This window comes from Tupaia chinensis, unplaced genomic scaffold (assembly GCF_000334495.1).
Source record: "Tupaia chinensis unplaced genomic scaffold, TupChi_1.0 Scaffold000228_1, whole genome shotgun sequence".
In the NCBI taxonomy this organism is placed as follows: domain Eukaryota; kingdom Metazoa; phylum Chordata; class Mammalia; order Scandentia; family Tupaiidae; genus Tupaia; species Tupaia belangeri.
In genome coordinates this window covers 4054576-4074068 of record NW_006159703.1, presented here as the reverse complement: position 1 = coordinate 4074068, position 19493 = coordinate 4054576, and the positions used below count along the sequence as shown (strand labels likewise).

Sequence of the window (19493 nt, the reverse complement as noted above, 5' to 3'; positions counted from 1 at the left end):
TTTTTGAACTGCCAACACTTTTTGGATGAAAAGAATCTAACTGGGAAAGAAAAAATAAGTCTCAATGTATGAACTACAGAGATACCCCTGTAGGTGAACTTGCTGGTGTTGTCTGTCAATTGGAAAATAAGTTTGGAATGTGTTATTTTTTCAAAAACTAAAAAAGACTTGTGCTGCTGCCCACCAGGAAGAAGCAGCAGTTTGTGAGGGAAGCTGAGACAAGAGACTGCTCTAGGCTTCTTCCTGCCTTCCATCAGGCTAACATTGGACCTCCCACTACAAACAATGCAAGCAAGGAAAGAATGGGAAAATATATTCAAACTGTTAAAAGAAAAACAATTTCAACCAAGATTACTGTACCCAGAGAGATTGTCCTTCACATGGGGAAAACAAAAGGTAAAAATATTCTCTGGTAAACAAAACTTGAAAGAATTTACCAACACCAGACCAGCTCTACAAGAAGTTCTGAAAGTAGTGCTATTACAGGAAAACTAAAGAGAGACAGACAGAAACAAGAGAATAAAAGAACAACCAAGAAAAAGGCTAACATAATTGTAGGGACAAGTGAGGAATAATAATGTTGAATGTTAATGGATTAAATTCTTCAATCAAGAGACACAGACTAGCTGAATGGATTGAAAAACAGAAAGCCTCTATCTGTTGTCTACAGGAAATGTATCTCATGGATAAAGACATACAAAGACTAAAATGGACTGGAAAGAAGGTATTCCATACAAATGGAAACCAAATAGGGCTGGAGTTGTGATACTGATGTCAGACAAAATAGGCTTTAACATCATAAGGGAGATGCAAATAAAATGAGATACCACCTAACCTCAGTCAGAATGGTGAAGATTAAAAAAAAATTATAAATGCTGATGAGGCAGTGGTGAGAAGGGAGCTCTCCTATACTGCCGGTGAGACTGTATATTAGTCTAGCCACTAAGGAGCACAATATGTATGTTCCTCAAAGAACTACAAATAGAACTATCATATGATCCAGCAATCCCACTCCTGGGTATCGACCCAAAGTATAGGAAAATGCTTAGTCAGAAAAGTGCATGTACGTCTATGTTTACTACAGCATTATTCACAATTGCTAAGACATGGAACCAACCCAAATATCCATGAACAGATGATTGGATTGAAAAAGTATGGCACACATACACTATGTAATACAACAAAACCCTGGCATTTTATAGAAAGTGGAAAAATATGGAAGATTTACTGTAGAAGTGAAGTAAGCCAGCCTATGAAAGAGAGACATTGTATGTCCCCACTTAATATATAACAACTGTCTACATTCTATAGTGGAAACTGAAGATTTGTGTATATAGAAGCATAGAAAATAGTTATAGAAACTGGATACTTAATGAGAATAGGACAGTGTCAAAGAATGGGGAAAGTGAGAGGAAAGGAATCAAGGAGAAAAACAGAGAGGCAAGACATTTATGGGACATAGAAATAGATGATTATCTGTTGATGATAACGTGTATGGTATCTTCAATTGGACTGATGTGAAGTGTATTCATGTTGGAAAAAACTCGCTTTATGAGTAGTAATGATGAATAGTGAAGGAATGTATAAAATAAATAAATGAATAAAAAGCTTCAGACAAGTAGAAAAGTAATGTTTAGTCCATTACTTAGAAACATTTCATTAGTTAGAAGCATTTTCTCATTCTTTCATCTAATGTGAGACCTGAATAAGAGCTAAAGCTGAAATATATTAGGGTATTTCACCTTCTTGGGTAGAAGGACATCATCATCACATGAAGTAATAAGAAATCTGAAATGCATAGAGTGTTAACAATCTACCCAAATCACTTTGCTGGTATGTGACAGGTTGGGCAGAGGGTTTGCCAAAGTTGTTAGTATAAATGGTAATTCTTTACTGCCACCTGATGGGGAAATAGGGTTTGTTACAAGTCCTACAAGAGCTCATCATGGTTGGCGTTCACTTGAGAAAATATCAATAGCACAGGAAACCAAACGCTTTATAAATCAAACTAAAATGTTTGTTTGTATTATAATTCACTAAGAAAGTGATTTTTAACTGGTCATTCTTAAATGATTACAGAATGGTAAAGAGTTATGATTGGGGGAATAGAATGGTGGCTGAGGTAACAGTGAAGATAGTATCAAAATAACCTATTTAAAACATGATGATTTGGGGAAGCCGAGGAGGCCCAAGCTCTTCAGTAGCTCCGAAGTGGGGAACAGGAAGCGTGATGGTTTACATCTTGAATGGACAAGTACTGGACAGCCAGAGTCAGTCCCCATGGAGATCATTTTTGATAACAGATTTTTTCGGGGAAATAGCTGAATTTATAGTTTTGTTTTTCAAAACTCCACTTCAGCAAGATAGGAAAAAGAGAAGAGGCTATGGAAACTCATCTGATTCCAGATATGATGGCGGAAGAGGGCCACCTGGAAACCCTCCCTGAAGAATGAGTGGAATCAATCACCTGTGTGGCCCTCGTCCTCCTCCAATAGCTGGAAGATGAGGAAGGTAAACGTCTGCTCTAAGAAGCAGACAACTGGACATGCGCATTCATAAGCAAGAAGAAGCCATCAGGAAGGAGCGGTCTGACCACGACAGGCAAGTTAGATGAGTGTGCCAGTCTGAACGAGGATTGTTCTGTGTCCTCACAGATGAACGAGGTCATGCTGGGAATTCCCTCCACAGGGATCTGACCTGACTGATATGCAGTTTTATAAATGCACATGTTTGTCTCATTATCTTTTTTGTATAATTGATTAAAGTATTGGTATAGTTTTAATAAGTAAATATTTCTAGGTTGCAGAACTGACTCATCTTTGTATAATTAAATCACAAAATGCAGGCCAAGTGGTTGCATGGTGGTTAAAATGTCTGGATCCCATGTGACCGACTACGCAGTTCGAGTCCTAGACCTGGTACCTTGATAAATACACTAGGCATGTGTGCATGTATTCCCAAAATCCTGTGAGGAGAACGAAGGGGAAGGGACTGTACTGTGGCCTTCCCCCTAGGGAGTGCACTCGCTGTGCTCGCTCTTCTCTCCAGCAAGTGCACACACCCTGTAGGAAAATTAGAAAACAACAAAAACTCACAAAAACTGAATCTGAAGAAAATCAAAAGTTGTGTATTCAATTTACCTTCCTCATCCACCAGCCATTGGAGGGGGACTGGGCCACACAGATGATTGATTCCACTCATTCTTCGGGGATGGTCTCCAGCTGGCCCTCTTCCATCATCATATATGGAATCACATAAGTTTCCATAGCCTCTTCTCTTTTTCCTATCTTGCTGACGTGGAATTTTGAAAAACAAAACTATAAACTCAACTATTCCCCAGAAAAAAATCTCTTATCAAAAAATTCTTTGAGGGACCAGCAGTTAGCATAATGGCTATGTCACTGGACTCCCATGTAGTCGACCGCGGTTCGCATCCTGGACCCAGTGGTTTAAACTCACTCCAGGTGCGTGTGCGTGCGTGCCCAAGATCTGGAGAGGAGAATGGAGGAGAGGGGATTGCGGCATGGCCATCCCCCTGGGGGGTGATTTCTCACTTTCTGTTTCTCTGTCTCTCTCTGTCTGGTGAGCGCACATGCCCTATGGCAAAAACCTCTCCAAAAAAAAAAAACAAAAAAACTTTGAGATATTGTAAATCGTTCATTTGTTTTCATTTATAAATAAATCATAACTATTTCAGTAATGTGCAAAAAAAAAAAACCATGATGATTCGGATTAAACAAATATTCATCGGTTTAACTAACACTTAAGATAATACAAAAAGGAAAAGACATTATACATTAAAATAGAGTTTGAGGAAAATAGGACAAAAAAAAAAAACCATGATGATTCGGATTAAACAAATATTCATCGGTTTAACTAACACTTAAGATAATACCAAAAAAGTACAGACATTATACATTAAAATAGAGTTTGAGGGAAATAGGACTTAGAACAATAACCTTAACTTTCATCAAAGCACATGAAAGAGCACATTTAGAAAAGATAAGAAAAGGATCTAAATGACTTCAAAGAGTCCATGAACCATATAATTAAGATGTCCAGTGCTAGGACTAGCAGGTGGCATAGTGGTTACATAGCTGGTCTACCACATGGTCAACCATGGTTCAAGTCCTGGACCCAGTGGTTGGAAATTCATGCCAGTCACATGTGCATGCATACTCAAGATCCTGGGAGGAGAATGGAGGAAATGGGATTAGTAGCATGGCCATCCCCTCTGGTGGGTGATTTCACTTCCCCTCTTACTGTCTCTATCTCTCTCTCCAGTGACCCACATGCCCTAAGGCAAAAACCTCTTAAAAAAATAAAAGAAATCCAGTGATACTAAAGAGAAAGGAACAATCTCATGAGGGAATATGTGGTTTTATGGATGTAGGCAACAGAATAATTACCAACATAAGCGTGGTATCAAGCAGAGGAAGTAAGACAGGTAAGAGTAAACAGGAACAGAAAAGTGGGATTGGTCAATAACTAGAGAATTTAAAAATAAGAGGAATAAGACAGAGGGATTTCAGATTACCTGTCAGCAAATAATTGAGGGAGAGGGCAAGAGAGGTAGGAAGTGAGACACACACACACACACACACACACACACACACACACACAGAGAACATAGGCAGTGACTATCAGAGCTAAGACCTTAAAGGTGGAAGCTTCTTCTGTAATGGCAAAAATAAGAGATCTGTGAAAATAAGCATTAGGAATTGCATTGGAAGGAGACAGTCTTGCATTTATACAGAAGAGAGGACTTTAAAAAGTTCATGGAAAATGGAATTAAAGTATAAGCTTATTGCAATGACAAAAAATGTGAAATTCATTCATAGTTTTTTTTTTTTTCAAAAATGCATTTTTACATGAACTTCTTGAAGTCTCCTGGCATGCTGACCTTCTTTCCTTCTTTGGAAATACCTACTATCAAGTGACAGGAAAAATATTATCAAAGCCCTTTTTACTGTAAGTTGTAATCAATTTAAGTAATAAGTACTTCATTATTCCCTAAAAAGATTTGCATTATTGCAAAGTACAAGTCTTGTCCTTCAGAATTCTAAGAAAAAGCAGACTAATGACTTTGTACTCCAGTCTGGACTATAGAAAGTTTCAGAGGAAAAAAAATAAGCACAATGGCATAATTAAGCTGACATCTGCTTTCAGGCAATATGATGTAATAAAAATCAGATATATCCTCCTACCTGAAATAACAAGAAGTCAGAAAACATATGTAAAACAATGACACTAAGACATCAAGCAATAAAGGACACTGATTCTTTAGAAATAGAAAATAAGTTAACTCTATGGTTGACCTTGGTTTCTGCACTGTCAAAGATGGGGTTTTGTTTTTGTTTTTTGGGAGAGGTTTTTGCTATAGGGCGCGTGTGTTCGCCAGACAGACAGAGAGAGACATAGAGACAGAAAGCGAGAAATCACCCCCCAGGGGGGATGGCCACGCCGCAATCCTTTCTCTTCCATTCTCCTCTCGGGATCTTGGGCACGCATGCACACGTGCCCAGCATGAGTTCTAAGCCACTGGGTCCGGGACGTGAACTGCGGTCAACTACATGGGAGTCCAGCGACATAGCCATTACGCTAACTGCTGATTCCCTGCATTGTCAAAGATGTTAAGGATCAAAATGAGAAACCCTAAATTGAGGATGCAGAGCTGGGATTTGCAGGACCACAATGGGCTCAGGAGATTACTCACCGTACTTATATGATAGGAAACCACCCAAAGCCAAGACAGAATCACCACAGAGAATTAGAGATAACAGAGCCCACATTTTTCTTTTCTTTTTTCTTTTCTTTTCTTTTTTTAAAAGAGGTTTTGCTGTAGAGTGTGCGCGCACCAGAAACACAGAGAGAGAGAAAGCGAGAAATCACCCCCCAGGGAAGATGGCCACACCACACACCACAACCCCTTCTCCTCCATTCTCCTCTCGGGATCTTGGGCACACACGGACACGTGCCTGGCATGAGTTTAAGCCACCGGGTCTAGGACTCGAACCACTGTCGACTACATGGGAGTCCAGCCAACTGCTGGCCCCAGAGCCCAGGTTTTATAAAAGGCTGGTAATAGTGCTTGTTTGGGATCAGAAATTTATGGATGCTATTAAAGACAGATGAGTTATTGCAGAAGAAAAACACTGAGAACATACAGTGAAAGCACTAAGGTTGGAAAATAATCCTCCATGGAGCTCTTGGTGTTCTTGCATAACCCAGTGTATGTAAGAACTAAAAATTGACACGCTATGAAGATAGAGAATATCTTCTTTTTCAAGAAGCTATTTGATTTTTATACTTTAAAGATAATAGAGCAAAGATGAAGACTGCTTTCTTTTCATTGGAGCTGTCTGTCCACCATGTAACTAGCATGGTAGTTAAGATCAAAGATCTGGAGAAGGTGGCAGTGCGGTGGCTCTGGCAACTCAGGACTGAGTGTAAATAACAAAGAATCTTTGTGGTCCTTCAGAGGCTCTTCAGTGCTCCTCTGTCTTTCGGTCAGCAGTTTCAGTCTATTTGTGGAGGAACATTATTGTGACAGCAGAGTCATTTAATAAGGAACTTGATACTTTACAGAAACTTTTTGTGAACAAGATTAGAGAATACAAATCTAAATTACAGACATCTGGAGGACCTGTTAGTACTGGCCCAGAATATCAGCAAGACCTAAAAAGGGAGCTTTTTAAGCTTAAACAAATGTATGGTAAAGCTGAAATGAACATGTTCCTTAACTTGAAGTCTGAAGATCTCAGATTTGAAGTCATTAACAATCCTATCCTGAAGAAGTAATCAGTAATTTGTCTTGAGTCAGTTGTACAACTGTGAAGTATCAGATAAACACACATTTCACAACTGTCAAATGTTCTTTTAGTTCTGATTCCGAATAATTATTTGGTGATGTTAGGAAAAAAAAAATCAAAGACCTAACAGAACATATACAAGTTCTGGCCACAGCCTTACAGAGTATAAAAAGGTATAACAAATGCTCTTTTTATAGCCAGTAGGGACCAAGACATTGAGGAGAAGACATCATAATTGTTCATGTTAATTTGCTCTCCATATTAAAAATTATATATATTTATATGCATACAGGAAGTATAACCAAGATAAACATATGTCCCCATATATTTCAGGCTTAAAATGTGTCCAGAGAATTTAAGAAAAAGACCAATGACCAATGGGACATTCATGAATACCAACAGTATAGAATTCCATCTACCAAGAAAAGTGAAGATGGTGAAGATGCTCGGCTCTCTTGATCTAAACTGGACATGTGCAAATGCCTTTGCCAAGGCTAACTTTCAAAGTGAGGATGTCTAATGAGAAATTTACAGAATTAGACCAGCAGGAATTGGTAGGAGTACAATAATTAAATTTATTTTAATATTTTCCAAAGGAATGTGATAGAAATGGAAGACAACCTTTAACATTTACATAGACTACTGTTCACGCTATTAGACAGTTGATGAATCTCAACGTTTACCTTGACTCATGGTTCAGATTTTCAATTTTTTTCTACTTCCAAGATTTGAGACACAAACCTGACACCCAAGTCAAATGAAACTTACAGAAAAGTTTATTAGGAAGAATATAAAAGACAGTGAACCCGTTAAGAAAGAGGTTCATAGAAAGAACCTTGAACTTTCTGCTACAAGTGCAGTAGGAACAGCTTTGTTATCAAGAACAGTGCAAGGAGGGATGAGGTGCAAGAGGAGAATTATGGTGATGGAGAACAAAAGAAAGTATCTTCTTCAGTATCCAGGGCCACTCTACTAGCATCTTCCATTATGGAGGAACTTAATTCTTCCATGAGATTTTCTAAAAGAAGAATAAGAGTAAGCATTTCATTAAATTATGAAATATTAGAACTACAAAATACTTCAAAATTATATTATCTAGCACCTTACTTTATATTTAAGGAAACTGAGATCCAGAGTATAAGGAGAATTGGCTAAAGACAGAATGATATTATTGGATTTTCTACCAAATTATCTTTAAATAATTCTAAGATCCTACTGAAGATATTATCACATATGCTGCAATCTTTTAAAAACTAAGCTATTTAGTCAGGCCCAAGTTTGGGATGTATGAGATCTGTCAGTCCTTGGTTAATCTGTCAGGACTCTCACACTCTGCCTGAATTACTTTTTGTGGGAATGACCTGGGGTTTGCACATTCTTGTCATTGTTCCTTGTACAAAAGTATAAAATGACTGTTGAACTGAGAGTTTCAGTCTGCTGCCACAGGAAAGATTTCTTCCTGTAAAATGCACTGGTTCATATACGGATCAAATCTAAAATCAACATATTGTGAGCTTTCAGTCCCTAAGCTCTGATTTTAGATCATGTAAATTCAAAAAGCTAAAATATTGACTCTTAGCTGAAGAAACCAAATTTTGCAGTCACCTCCTACTTCTGAGTTATTAGACACACAGATTTTGAAGCCAACTAAGAGAGGGCAAACCATGATTTATCTTTAAATCGTAGAATTTCAGGACTCAAAGTCTATTTGACAGCTTCAAGTAGAAATCCATCTACTGGCACGTGGGAATGTGAACGCGCAGGTAGAAAAATTACCTTGAGCAACACAGTTCATTACAATGAGGCTGCTTTCTACTCCAGTGGGCTTTCTGTTACCATATGTTCTTCTGAATGGTGCCTGATTATTATCTGCATAAACTGGAGCAAATTCCAGACTTCAAGGCTAACATACGTAATGGTAGGAGTAGGTAATAATTGCTATGAACACACTTACCCGCAGTTCTCCCCTTACCCCCAAATAATACTCACAGGCTCTCAATACACAAGATGCAGGGATTGTCATATGTTATGAAATTGTTGCCACAGATGGGCTGATATAAGCCAGGGCAGGGGTTCACTGTTCCATTGTACCAACCCAAATTTACTGTCTTATATGGACATTTCACCTGAAATTGAGTTGAGAAGAATGATACCGTTAGAACTATACTCAGAAAAGCTGGTCAACTTTGGGCTTTATTAGGAAAAGCTAAGCACAGTTGAGACCATATCATAGTCTCAAAACACCTTTCACAGCTCCCACCTCCACAGAGCAATGGAACCAGATTTTATATATATATATATATACACACACAAACACACACACACACACACACACACACACACACACACACATACAGTTGCCAGGATTTCCTCAGTAACTGAGAACAGAGGGAGGCCTGATATGCTATGGTGAGAAAAAGAAGAGTGCGTAAACAGAGAATATATCTAGGAAATTTAGTTTCTCTCTCAGTTTTCTTTATGCCCAGATTATTAGACCTGATAATAGTCTTATAGATGATCTATGCCAATTCACCTAAGGAAACCAAAACCTGATAAATAGAAAATCTATTTTACTATAATCTGTATGCCCTAATTAAAAATATTTATCACAGATTATCCGCTCTCAAAATCCTCAAGCCATCTCATACCTCGAAGTTATGAAATACGAGGTCATTTAGATTAACTTCCTTAACTCCCTGATTTTGTAGAGAAAATAGAAAATAAAGGAAGGACCATGTCTCATCAGGGGATTAGATCTCAGTTCTGTTTGCTTTCAGAGGTTGTTCTTCCCTGGACAATGCTGCTGTCAGCAATGGCTTAAAGCAGTGTTCTGGGAGCTTGAGGTTGGTGGTCTTAGAGTACAGGCAAATACCATAAAATTGGTATAGCCGAAGTACCTCAGATACAAGGCAGGAGAGAATTTTGTCTAAAGGTTAAGAGAGAAAAATAAGGTACTATTTGCACCTGGAAACTCTGCCTGCTTCTTCCCTTATCTAATACCACCATCAAGGGCAGGATACGCCAACTTGATCACTCAGCTCACTTACTTAATTCCCCTTTTCCTGTAGTTTCACAATTTATACATCAATCAGATCATTCTATGTTCTTGTTTAAGATTCTTGAATTGTACCTTATTACATATTAAAAAGAAGCTGTCTTATTATGTATTGAAATTCCCTATGTGTTCTAAACCATCACAACTCTTAACTTAATACCTTATTCTTTGACCTTTTGGTTTATTTGTTTTATTTTTGTTTTACCCAAATGCTCTGTCTTTCCTTCACGTCAAAGTCTTCTGAACTGTCATGACCATCCCATGAGGCCTTTTCTTTGCTCACCTAAACTTATTCTACCTTCATATCTCACTATCTCAAATATATATGTGTGTATATATATATATATATATATGTGTGTGTGTGTGTGTGTGTTTGTATACATACATGTATATGTATGTACACACATTATTAGCAGAAAATTATTAGCAGATTCAAGAATGCATATTAAAAATTGGAGTATGTTATGGAACACTGTACCACAGCAGAGTAAAAAATGTATTTGACCATTCAATATATACTTTCCCCCCAAAAAGCTAGTAGAACTATTGTCAAATGTGCATAAAATAACGTGATGTTGAGTGTCAACTAAGATGAATATGTTTATACCTTTGATTTGATTATTGCACACTATATGCTTGTTTTGAAAAAACAGTATCATTTTTAATAAATAGAACTTCTTTCTTCTTTCTCTTTTGCTTTGTTTTTTTTTTTTTTTTTGGAGAGGTGTTTCGCTATAGGGCGCGTGCGCTTGCCAGACAGACAGAGAGAGACATAGAGACAGAAAGCGAGAAATCACCCCCAGGGGGGATGGTCACGCCGCAATCCCTTCTCCTCCATTCTCCTCTCGGGATCTTGGGCACGCATGCACACGCGCCCAGCGTGAGTTTTAAGCCACCGGGTCCAGGACGCGAACCGCAGTCGACTACGTGGAAGTCCAGCAACATAGCCATTACGCTAACTGCTGGTTCCCTCTTCTTTCTCTTTTGTGAAAGTCCCATGTACTGCTCTAACTATAACATGGCTGCAACTCCTCCTTCTCTGCATGTCAGTCACACGACTCTTCAGTCAGTGACTCCAGTAGGTAATGTTGTCCTTCTTCACCTGGGTGGCTCATTTTTGCCCTCCATGTATTCATTTAGATGTCCTCTTGACATAAAGACTTCCATTCATCACACTGTTTATAGATATATCTCTACATATCTCTACTCCCAATAAATACTCTTTCTTTCCATCCTATTGTCAGTACAATTTCAGGCACTACAGAGGGTTCTCTGGTGTGTGTTTTATATATATATATAAAACAAACCAAAGTTTGGCTTGGTTCCCAGTTGAAATCTATTCTGGGCTCCTATACCAGAAGTGTACTTGCAACCATCGTTAAAATAGACCTTGGAAAACAGTTCCAAAGAAATGCAGATTGGAATCTTGGTCTGGAAAATCTAGTGAAATATTACCTTAACAACTCCATATGGTGGCCACCATTGTGGAGGACCTAAAACCAAAGAATACATGAAAATAGTTACAGAATCTAGTCCCTGGTGAATCATAGCTTAATCTATGATTAAGAATTAATGTGCTCTAATTTATTACCAAGGAAGTCTGCAACAACTGAAATTATTTAATTTATGAATGTATTTGCTCATTTACAAAAAAAAAAAAATTGGATTAGCTCACAACAGAAGACTATAAAGATGCATCACCCTTCTCATAAAGTTGCCAGTCTACTGTCCCAAAACAATTGTTTCAATTAACACTAATTAGCTTGGAACTTGAGAGAACTGAGATCTGGTAGCCAATATATGAAGGAAACAGAAATGCTAGAACTTTAAAGTGATCTTTTGATCCAATCCCCATGTTGTTTGGAGAGAGCAAAGATTATTCCTTGGTTAATATTCAGGAATTTTGACAGATTTGAAAAATAAAAAACAAACAAACCCTCCCCCCGATGATTTCTAGTTCTTTATGACTCTTAGATGACTTTTCCAAAGTAGGACACAAATGATAACGATCCACTCAAATACATGACAAAGCATTTTCAAAAATTCAGAATTTTCAAGATGTGCCTTGATGTAGGCAAATTGCTAGCTACTTTTGCATGCCACTGCACTGAGTTACCCCATTTTCCTTGTTCCCACAGTGTAAGCTCATGATCTGCATGTAATAGGTGGAAAAATGAATGCCCTTTTCCAGTAACCTAGTCTTTTGGACAACTTTTTTTTTTTTTAATTTATAAGCATTCTCATGTAAAAGCCCACAAATCAACCTCGCATGCCTTCCAGAGCTAGCAAAAGTACTCACCAGAAGGTAGCACCAAATGTATCAGGATGAAGAACAAAAGTGAAGAGAGTACTGGGTAAGATTTGGCCATTTTTCTTCCTGGTGTGTCCTTGGAATGAAGCTCTGAAGTATTATGGTCCTCTAATATAATCACTAAAATAGAGATAATCAGAACATTAAGACTACTTTAGAAATAAATAACCATCTCCAGTCTGTCCACTGTATCCTCTGTACACTGCATTTGAGAAGCCTATCCCATTTTCCTCCAAGAACAAATTCTCGGAAAAGATAAACCCTCATTAATTATTTTGAAGACTAAAGGATTGAGATGATAGATTTGGTGACAGATCTGTGAATATTCAGAAAGCAGAATTGAATTGGAAGTCACCTTATGGGCCTAATTGTACTATTTTAATGTGGGGGGGGTATTTTAGATGCCTTGAAAAGACAATGCCTTATCTGAAGTTTCACCCAAATCGATTCTTTGAGAGGATACAACGCAAAAAGATGGAGTTACTAGAAGCTTCTAGACAACAAAACTTCTCAATAGAAATAGGTATGTACTTACGAATTAGAGAATATGCCTTTGGATTAAGACAAAGATTTCTGATCTTAGGAATGCTTCACTGTACAAAGAATCTTCTGACTTTGAATGCTTGAATTGTATGAGAAATTCTCTTAGTGCATAAAGAGAAAAAAAAATTCTGTGCTGTCTCATCCAAATGCAAAAAGCGAGCAAATTCTTCCCCTTGACCATCTCTCTTATAGCAGATTTTCTGATCCAGGGAATGGAATCTGCAGGGTTCAGGGCCTGACCAAGGACCACTTTTAACTCAGTATTCCTAATCCTGCAAAAGTGACCTGGTCTTCTCTTTTTCCCCTCAGCCTTTATTTCTTTGTGCTCTGCAGCACATTTTAATAGATACTCTATAGAAACTGCTGATATGCTATGATGTGACATGCATTATTCAAGTCACTAACATGTCTCCAGAGTACTCCATTTTCCAGGATGATTATGAATTCTTGGCACAATGTCAAGGGCTTCCTACTCCATCTACTCCAGAGATAGTATCTGGAACAATATGTTTTTGCTAAGCACAACCAAGAACTCATCCTGATATCTTCTCTAGATTCCTACAGGAATGGAGCAGGAATTGTAGAAGTTCCAGCAGTAGCCAGAAGCCTATAGCATGAGGCCCAGAGCCCACTCTCCCCACTCTCAATGCCACACTTTACCCACCTTAGTGAAAAGGGAAGAGGAAGAGGAATGTTATGTGTTTTGTTGTGGCTGGTGCCTCTCTTTATAAGGAGTATGTGTTAGGGCTTCAGGAGGGGATAGAGTAGCTGCGTAGGAGAGAGAGAGAGCACTGAGGCATTGTGTGCCAGGCTGAGCAGGCCCTGGGAGGTCCATTATTCAAGGTCAGATCTCAGCAGGGGAAGATTTTGGGGGAAGGGGTGGGAATGGAAAGGGCAGCTCTTGACAGACAATCCAAGAGAGGCAACAGTATGACAAAACATAGTACAATACAAAAATCATAGCAGAAAAAGCTTAGCTTAAACTAATTAGTAGTACTTTTGGCCAGAATGAAAAATGTATGGCAACGCCTGAGGAAGGGAAGACTGTAATGGGAAGGCTCTGCGACTGACTCTTGGATGCCATTTTCAGGGACCCAAGCTTTCCCCTGTAGCCGACATTTTATGTCCCGCTCAATACAGAGTAAATATCTGCACTTTCTGGCAGAAAAGGGAAGATTGGAAGTGTAACAGCAGGGATGGCACATGCAGGTACCAGAGACTGTACAGGGGGGGTGAACAGTGGTGAGGGTGGGAGGAGCTCAGGGTAAAAACATTGAACAGACATAACAGTGGAAAGTTGTCTGTTACGTATGGTGATATTTTTTATTTGAGCCATATGCAGCACCATCGTGGTTTTCACAAGGAACTTACGTTACCATAGCAAAATCTCTCCTGTTATCTGGACTTCTTGCCTTTGCTTTTAGCTTTCTTTCTTTAAAGAACTTTTCTCATATTATAAAAAAAAAGTTTACACACCAGACACATGTGTGTAAACTTCAAAATTCTCTCAAAATCCCGAGAGGAGAATGGAGGAGAAGGGATAGCAATAAAAATAATAATAATAGTAATAGTAATAATGATAACAATAATATTTTATGCCTTTCGATTTCTGTTCTATATTTTCATTTTCCAGTTTTTCTAAATAAACTCCCTCTCCCGAGAGATTTTTGCTATAGGTTGTGTGTGCTCACCAGGAAGACAGACAGGGAGACAGAAACAGATAGACAGAAAGTGAGAAATTATCTCCCAAGGGGAATTCCTCTCTCCTCTATTCTCCTCCTGGGGGATCTTGGGCCTGCACGCACACATACCCAGTGTGAGTTTCAGGGCTCCAGCTCCAGGACTCAAGCCCCAGTTGGCCACAGAGAAGTCCAGTCCCTTAACCCCTATGCCACCTGCTGGCTCCTCAAATCTTTTTTTTTTTTTTAATTTTTTGCATTTAATCATTTTACATTTTTTTTTTTTTGGAGAGATTTTTGCTATAGGGCACGTGCATTTACCAGAAAGACAGAGACAGACAGAGAGACAGAAAGCAAGAAATCACCCCCGGGGGGATGGCCATGCAGTAATCCCTTCCCCTCCATTCTCCTCTCGGGATTTTGGGCATACATGCACATGCGCTCAGCATGAGTTTAAGCCACCGGGTCAGGGACTCGAACCACAGTCAACCACATGGGAGTCTAGTGACAAATCCATTACGCCAACTGCTGGTCCCAATCATTGTACATCTTAACAGAGAACAATATGATTTTTCAATGCATACATGCACTGCATATCAATCAAGTCAAAATGCTACCATACATAACAGTTAACTTTCCGTTGTTATGTCTGGTCAATGTTCTTATCCTGAGCCCCTCCCTTGCTCACCACTCACCACTATCCACCCCTCCTATACAGGGTCTATGCATGCAATCTCTGTTGTTATACTTCCAATCCTTCAGTTTCTGCAAGAAAGAGCAGACACTCACTGTGTATTGAGCAGAGACATACAGTATCTGTCTTTCATAGTCTGGCTCGCTCCATTTACCATTAAATCTCTTTTTTTTTTTTTTTTGGAGAGGTTTTTGCTATAGGGCGTGTGCACTAGCCAGACAGACAGAGAGAGATAGAGAGAGAGAAAGCAAGAAATCACCCCCCAGGGGGGATGGCCATGTCACAATCCCTTCTCCTCCATTCTCCTCTCGGGATCTTGGGCACGCACGCACACATGCCCGGCGTGAGTTTAAGCTACCGGGTCCGGGACTTGAACCGTGGTCGACTACGTGGGAGTCCAGCGACATAGCCATTGCACTAACTGCTGGTCCCCACCATTAAATATTCTATATAAAATTTTACAACTCAGATGTAATTGTTTAACATATATTGAACTATATTTTTTCAGTTTTTAAATACAGATATAGACACACATATATATATGTACACAGATCGATACACATATACCCTTTTTATTGTAATATTCAAACTATTTTAGTACTACATATTATTTTCTGCCTTGCCACTTAGAAATGTACCATTACTCTCCCTTAATCTTTAATATAGTTACATGCACTATGAATTTGGAAGTCTGGTATCATATCCCATCAGATATATAAATTTTAATCATATTAATCTTCTTCAATTTGTTATTCAATTGACAGTATTCCAGTTTTCTGTTAATATTAACAATGTTAGAATGAACAGATTTTAATTTACCTCAGTTAATTTATCTATTGCTTCCTTTTTTCTTAATTTCTCATTTGGTTTTTATTTATCTTAAGTCTTATGATGACATAATTTTCAAACCTTTGCTGATGGTTTATGTTCTCTACTTTAATCCTCCTAATAAAGTGGCAAAATCACCATTACCATCACACATATATGGTAGTTCTACACTTTCCATGTGGTTTTGAGCAGTCGTCTAAGAACAATCTTAAAATATAATTTAGTCTGACTTAGATAATAAAGAACTCAAAGGTAAATTTTTTTAAGAATTATTTCATTCAACTTTATTTTTTTTTTTGAGAGTTTTTTGCTATAGGGCTCATGCACTTGCCAGACAGACAGAGAGAGACAGAGAGACAGAAAGCGAGAATCACGCCCCAGGGGGGATGGCCACACCGCAATCCCTTCTCCTCCATTCTCCTCCTGGGATCTTGGGCACGCATGCACACGCGCCCAGTGTGAGTTTAAGCCACCGAGTCTGGGACACGAACCGCGGTCGACTACATGGGAGTCCAGCGACATAGCCATTACGCTAACTGTGGTCCCTCAACTTTATTCATTTTAATTTGATCAGAGGGACCAAGAGAGAAAGGGGGAGGAGGGGGGAGTAGTGAGAAAGCAAACCGCCAGGTCCAGGACTGGAGGACTTAAACCACAATCTACCATGTGGGAGTCCAGTGCCCTTAATCTCCATGAAACTTGTCACATTGACTTTCAAAAGCATCTGACCTTACAAATCATTTATAAACTATGTAAAGTATAAAGAATACACCCCATGACAAAGGCGTGCGACTGGGCAGTTGCTGGAGAACAACTGCTCTGGGAATGGAATTAGATGTTACTTTTATTGTGGAGTTTTGTCGTGAATATTTAGGAGGGAGGGCCATCATTGCAGCCTATTTCTTCATTTGAATTCTCAGGCTTTTATCCGAACTTGTATATTTTTTGCCTGGTAAGAATCTGATTGCCCAATTATGCATGCCGAGTGTGGACTTTGAAGGTATGAACATCTATATTGGAACAATTCTGCCCATATGAGAGAAGTGCACTCACCCATCCATTGCCAAAGAATGGCCACAGAGACACAAGGTAATAGAAACACAAGTTACAGGGAAGCAAGACTGGGTGTCTGATGGGCAGCACATTCGTATTGGTTACAACACACAATCTATTCCAATCTATTCCCTAGTGTGCATGTCTCTCCCCAATTCCTCATTGGCTTCCCAAATATAACCTAAGTTTGATTATTCTTTTATGAGGTATTAAGGTGCAGACTCAGGACAAGCTGGAGAAAAAGGTCCAGGACATATTCTGGGGAGGGAAAAGAACCGGGAAGTAAAAGGAGCCAAGGACTGGTGACCAGCCACCATCTTGAGAAGTCATTTCTTAAAGGCGACTTGTTTTGGGGTTGTGTTTGCTCAGGAACTTTTTGAGAATGTGTACTTTCTGGGGTTGTCATATCTGCAAGCTGGTTAAGCACCTTTTGTTAAGCTGTTCTTGAAAATGAATCACTTGAGGCAACTTTTTTGTACACCGTTATCAGTTTATTACCTTGAGTGGGAAGTAGAATGTTAACTAAACATTCTGGTAAATTCCTGTGTACATATGTGGAATAGCGGGAAGCATAAAAGTATTGTAGATAACCTCTCTTTTCTTGGCACTAGGGTATCTAGTTACGATCTCTAGTAACAGTGATTAAATGTGTCACATGTCCCCCTTAGCATATCGGGACTCCCTGCTCATAATATCTAACAAAACTAACAGGAAGATCTATCTTTTGCTAGGTCTTAACCTAAAATTTTGAGTGTTTTAAATCAAATGATATGAGCAAATTCTCCTCTCACCTGTTTATGTATAATCTTGTTTCCAACTGACAAAGAAATAGAGAAAATCTTTCCATGTGATGACTATAGATATTTTTCTTAAGAAAAGAATCACATTCACAGAGACAAAGTCAGTAGTCAATTTCCTACTGAAAATTTTTTATTGAAGAATCAAATTCATGTTTGTGCTAGACCATTGGTTGCCTCCTCTGCAATCCTAGAGAAGGTGGTTCTTAAGTGGAATCTGCCGAAGGGTAGTTGGTGCCCTTAAGCTTTAGAGAGCTGGCATTGTCCATAATTTGCCAAATAAACTGCACCACGACTTTTCCTACAAAAGAAAATATTACTTAAAAGAAAAGCTATGGAGACCTTAGAAAAGTTTCATATGCTTAGGTCAAGCCAGCAGATAAGTATACAGCTTGAAAGGTGAGAAATTAATCACTAAGCTTCATGTACAGAAGAGGAATTCATTGTGGTAGTAAAAACTCTTATTAGGAGCCAAGAGTCTATAAATTTCTTCTAGCTGCCTTCTAGTAATATTATGATGTTAATCGAGTCTTTCATTTTCCTAGTGTCAGATTCTTCCTTCTATCCTTCCTTACTCTGTCTTTCCTTCATTCTGTTTTTTTAAAATGAAGTATTCTGATTACTACAGTATTCTGAATTATCTCACTCTTATGCTCCATGTAGCATCTAATCTGTTAGGAAGCTAGGATAGTTTCTGACTATGTTTGCAAACAATATATTAAATTCAGCACTTACACAGCAGCATTGCAAAACAGGCATTTGTTGCTATATGTTTTTCCATCAGATCCACAGTGAGCCATGTACTCCATAGTACACACTTCAGAATATCCATCACATTGAACCTGTCCTCATCAAAAACAAACACTTTTATGTTTCTAATTGTCACAACATAGAAATAAAATGTTTAAAGGCCTTGAGGGATCATTTAGCTCCAAATTCCCCACACAAAAGACATGCCCCTAGACACTTAACATACTCTGACCAACAATGGTGGGAATCTAATCACAGAAAGGCACAGTGCAGTCCATGTTTAGGCTCTGTTTCTCACTGATTCCCTATATCTATGTGATAAATACCCTCTGTGGATCCCAGCTTGTACTTAATTTCTGAATCAGTCTTTTTCTTGCCATTCTGTCATCACTCTGTTCTGGTTCTCAACATATCTTGCCCCAACAGTTGCTATTATCTCCTGATGTATTGCCCAGACTCTATGGTTATCTGAAGCTTCAATAATCCTTAAAAAAAATAAAATAACAAAATAATCCTTCACATTTAAGCCAGAGCGATCTTTCAAGAACCAAAAGAGATCTTGCTCTTCAAATATGTAACTGATTTCTCATCAATAGAAAATCACTCATGACCTATGTTTATTACTGCATGCCTGTCCTCTGCCTCTTGCTGTAGTTAAACTTCAAGGCTGAGTTTCCAGAGTATTTCTTGCTCTTGTGAATTTCTATGCCTCCACTCATGCTGTTTTCCTACCTTGCATGACCTTACCCACTTTATCCATCGAACCTATTCCTGCTACTCCTTTAAATGTTATTTACAATGTCCATAAATGACATTGAACTATTCTTCTCAATGCTCAAATAAGGTCAGATAGTCCTCCTTAAAGGGAACTGTTATCACTGTCGTAATCCTACATTTACAGTTTTCTTTTTTTTTTTTTTTTGAGAGATTTTTTTTTTTTCTATATGGGGCGGGGCGTCGCCCAGACAGGA

General features: G+C 38.6%; 2 protein-coding genes and 2 pseudogenes across 2 annotated transcripts in view; 2 read left to right on the top strand and 2 right to left on the bottom strand.

The window, feature by feature from the left end:
* The first annotated feature begins 2230 nt into the window (after positions 1-2230).
* LOC106734823 (selenoprotein K pseudogene) lies at positions 2231-2506 on the top strand (annotated as a pseudogene).
* Positions 2507-2545: 39 nt separating this feature from the next.
* On the top strand, positions 2546-7332 carry LOC102501376 (ATP synthase-coupling factor 6, mitochondrial-like; annotated as a pseudogene).
* A 452-nt stretch (positions 7333-7784) lies between these two features.
* SPINK14 (serine peptidase inhibitor Kazal type 14 (putative)) lies at positions 7785-12236 on the bottom strand. The gene is made up of 4 exons (XM_006148058.1): positions 12167-12236; positions 11323-11360; positions 8802-8938; positions 7785-7830 (listed from the first exon to the last, which is right to left on the bottom strand). Exons 1-4 carry the CDS (start codon positions 12234-12236, stop codon positions 7785-7787), a joined length of 291 nt encoding a protein of 96 aa, XP_006148120.1.
* A 5709-nt stretch (positions 12237-17945) lies between these two features.
* Positions 17946-19493, bottom strand: part of LOC114007759 (double-headed protease inhibitor, submandibular gland-like) — a 5866-nt gene continuing 4318 nt past the window's right edge. Inside the window, exons 5-6 of the mRNA XM_027771659.1 lie at positions 18508-18614; positions 17946-18073 (exon numbers count right to left, since the gene is read on the bottom strand). Of these exons, the coding sequence (XP_027627460.1) occupies positions 18013-18073; positions 18508-18614 (168 nt within the window). The 3' untranslated portion in view covers positions 17946-18012. The remainder of the gene's footprint in view (positions 18074-18507; positions 18615-19493) is intronic.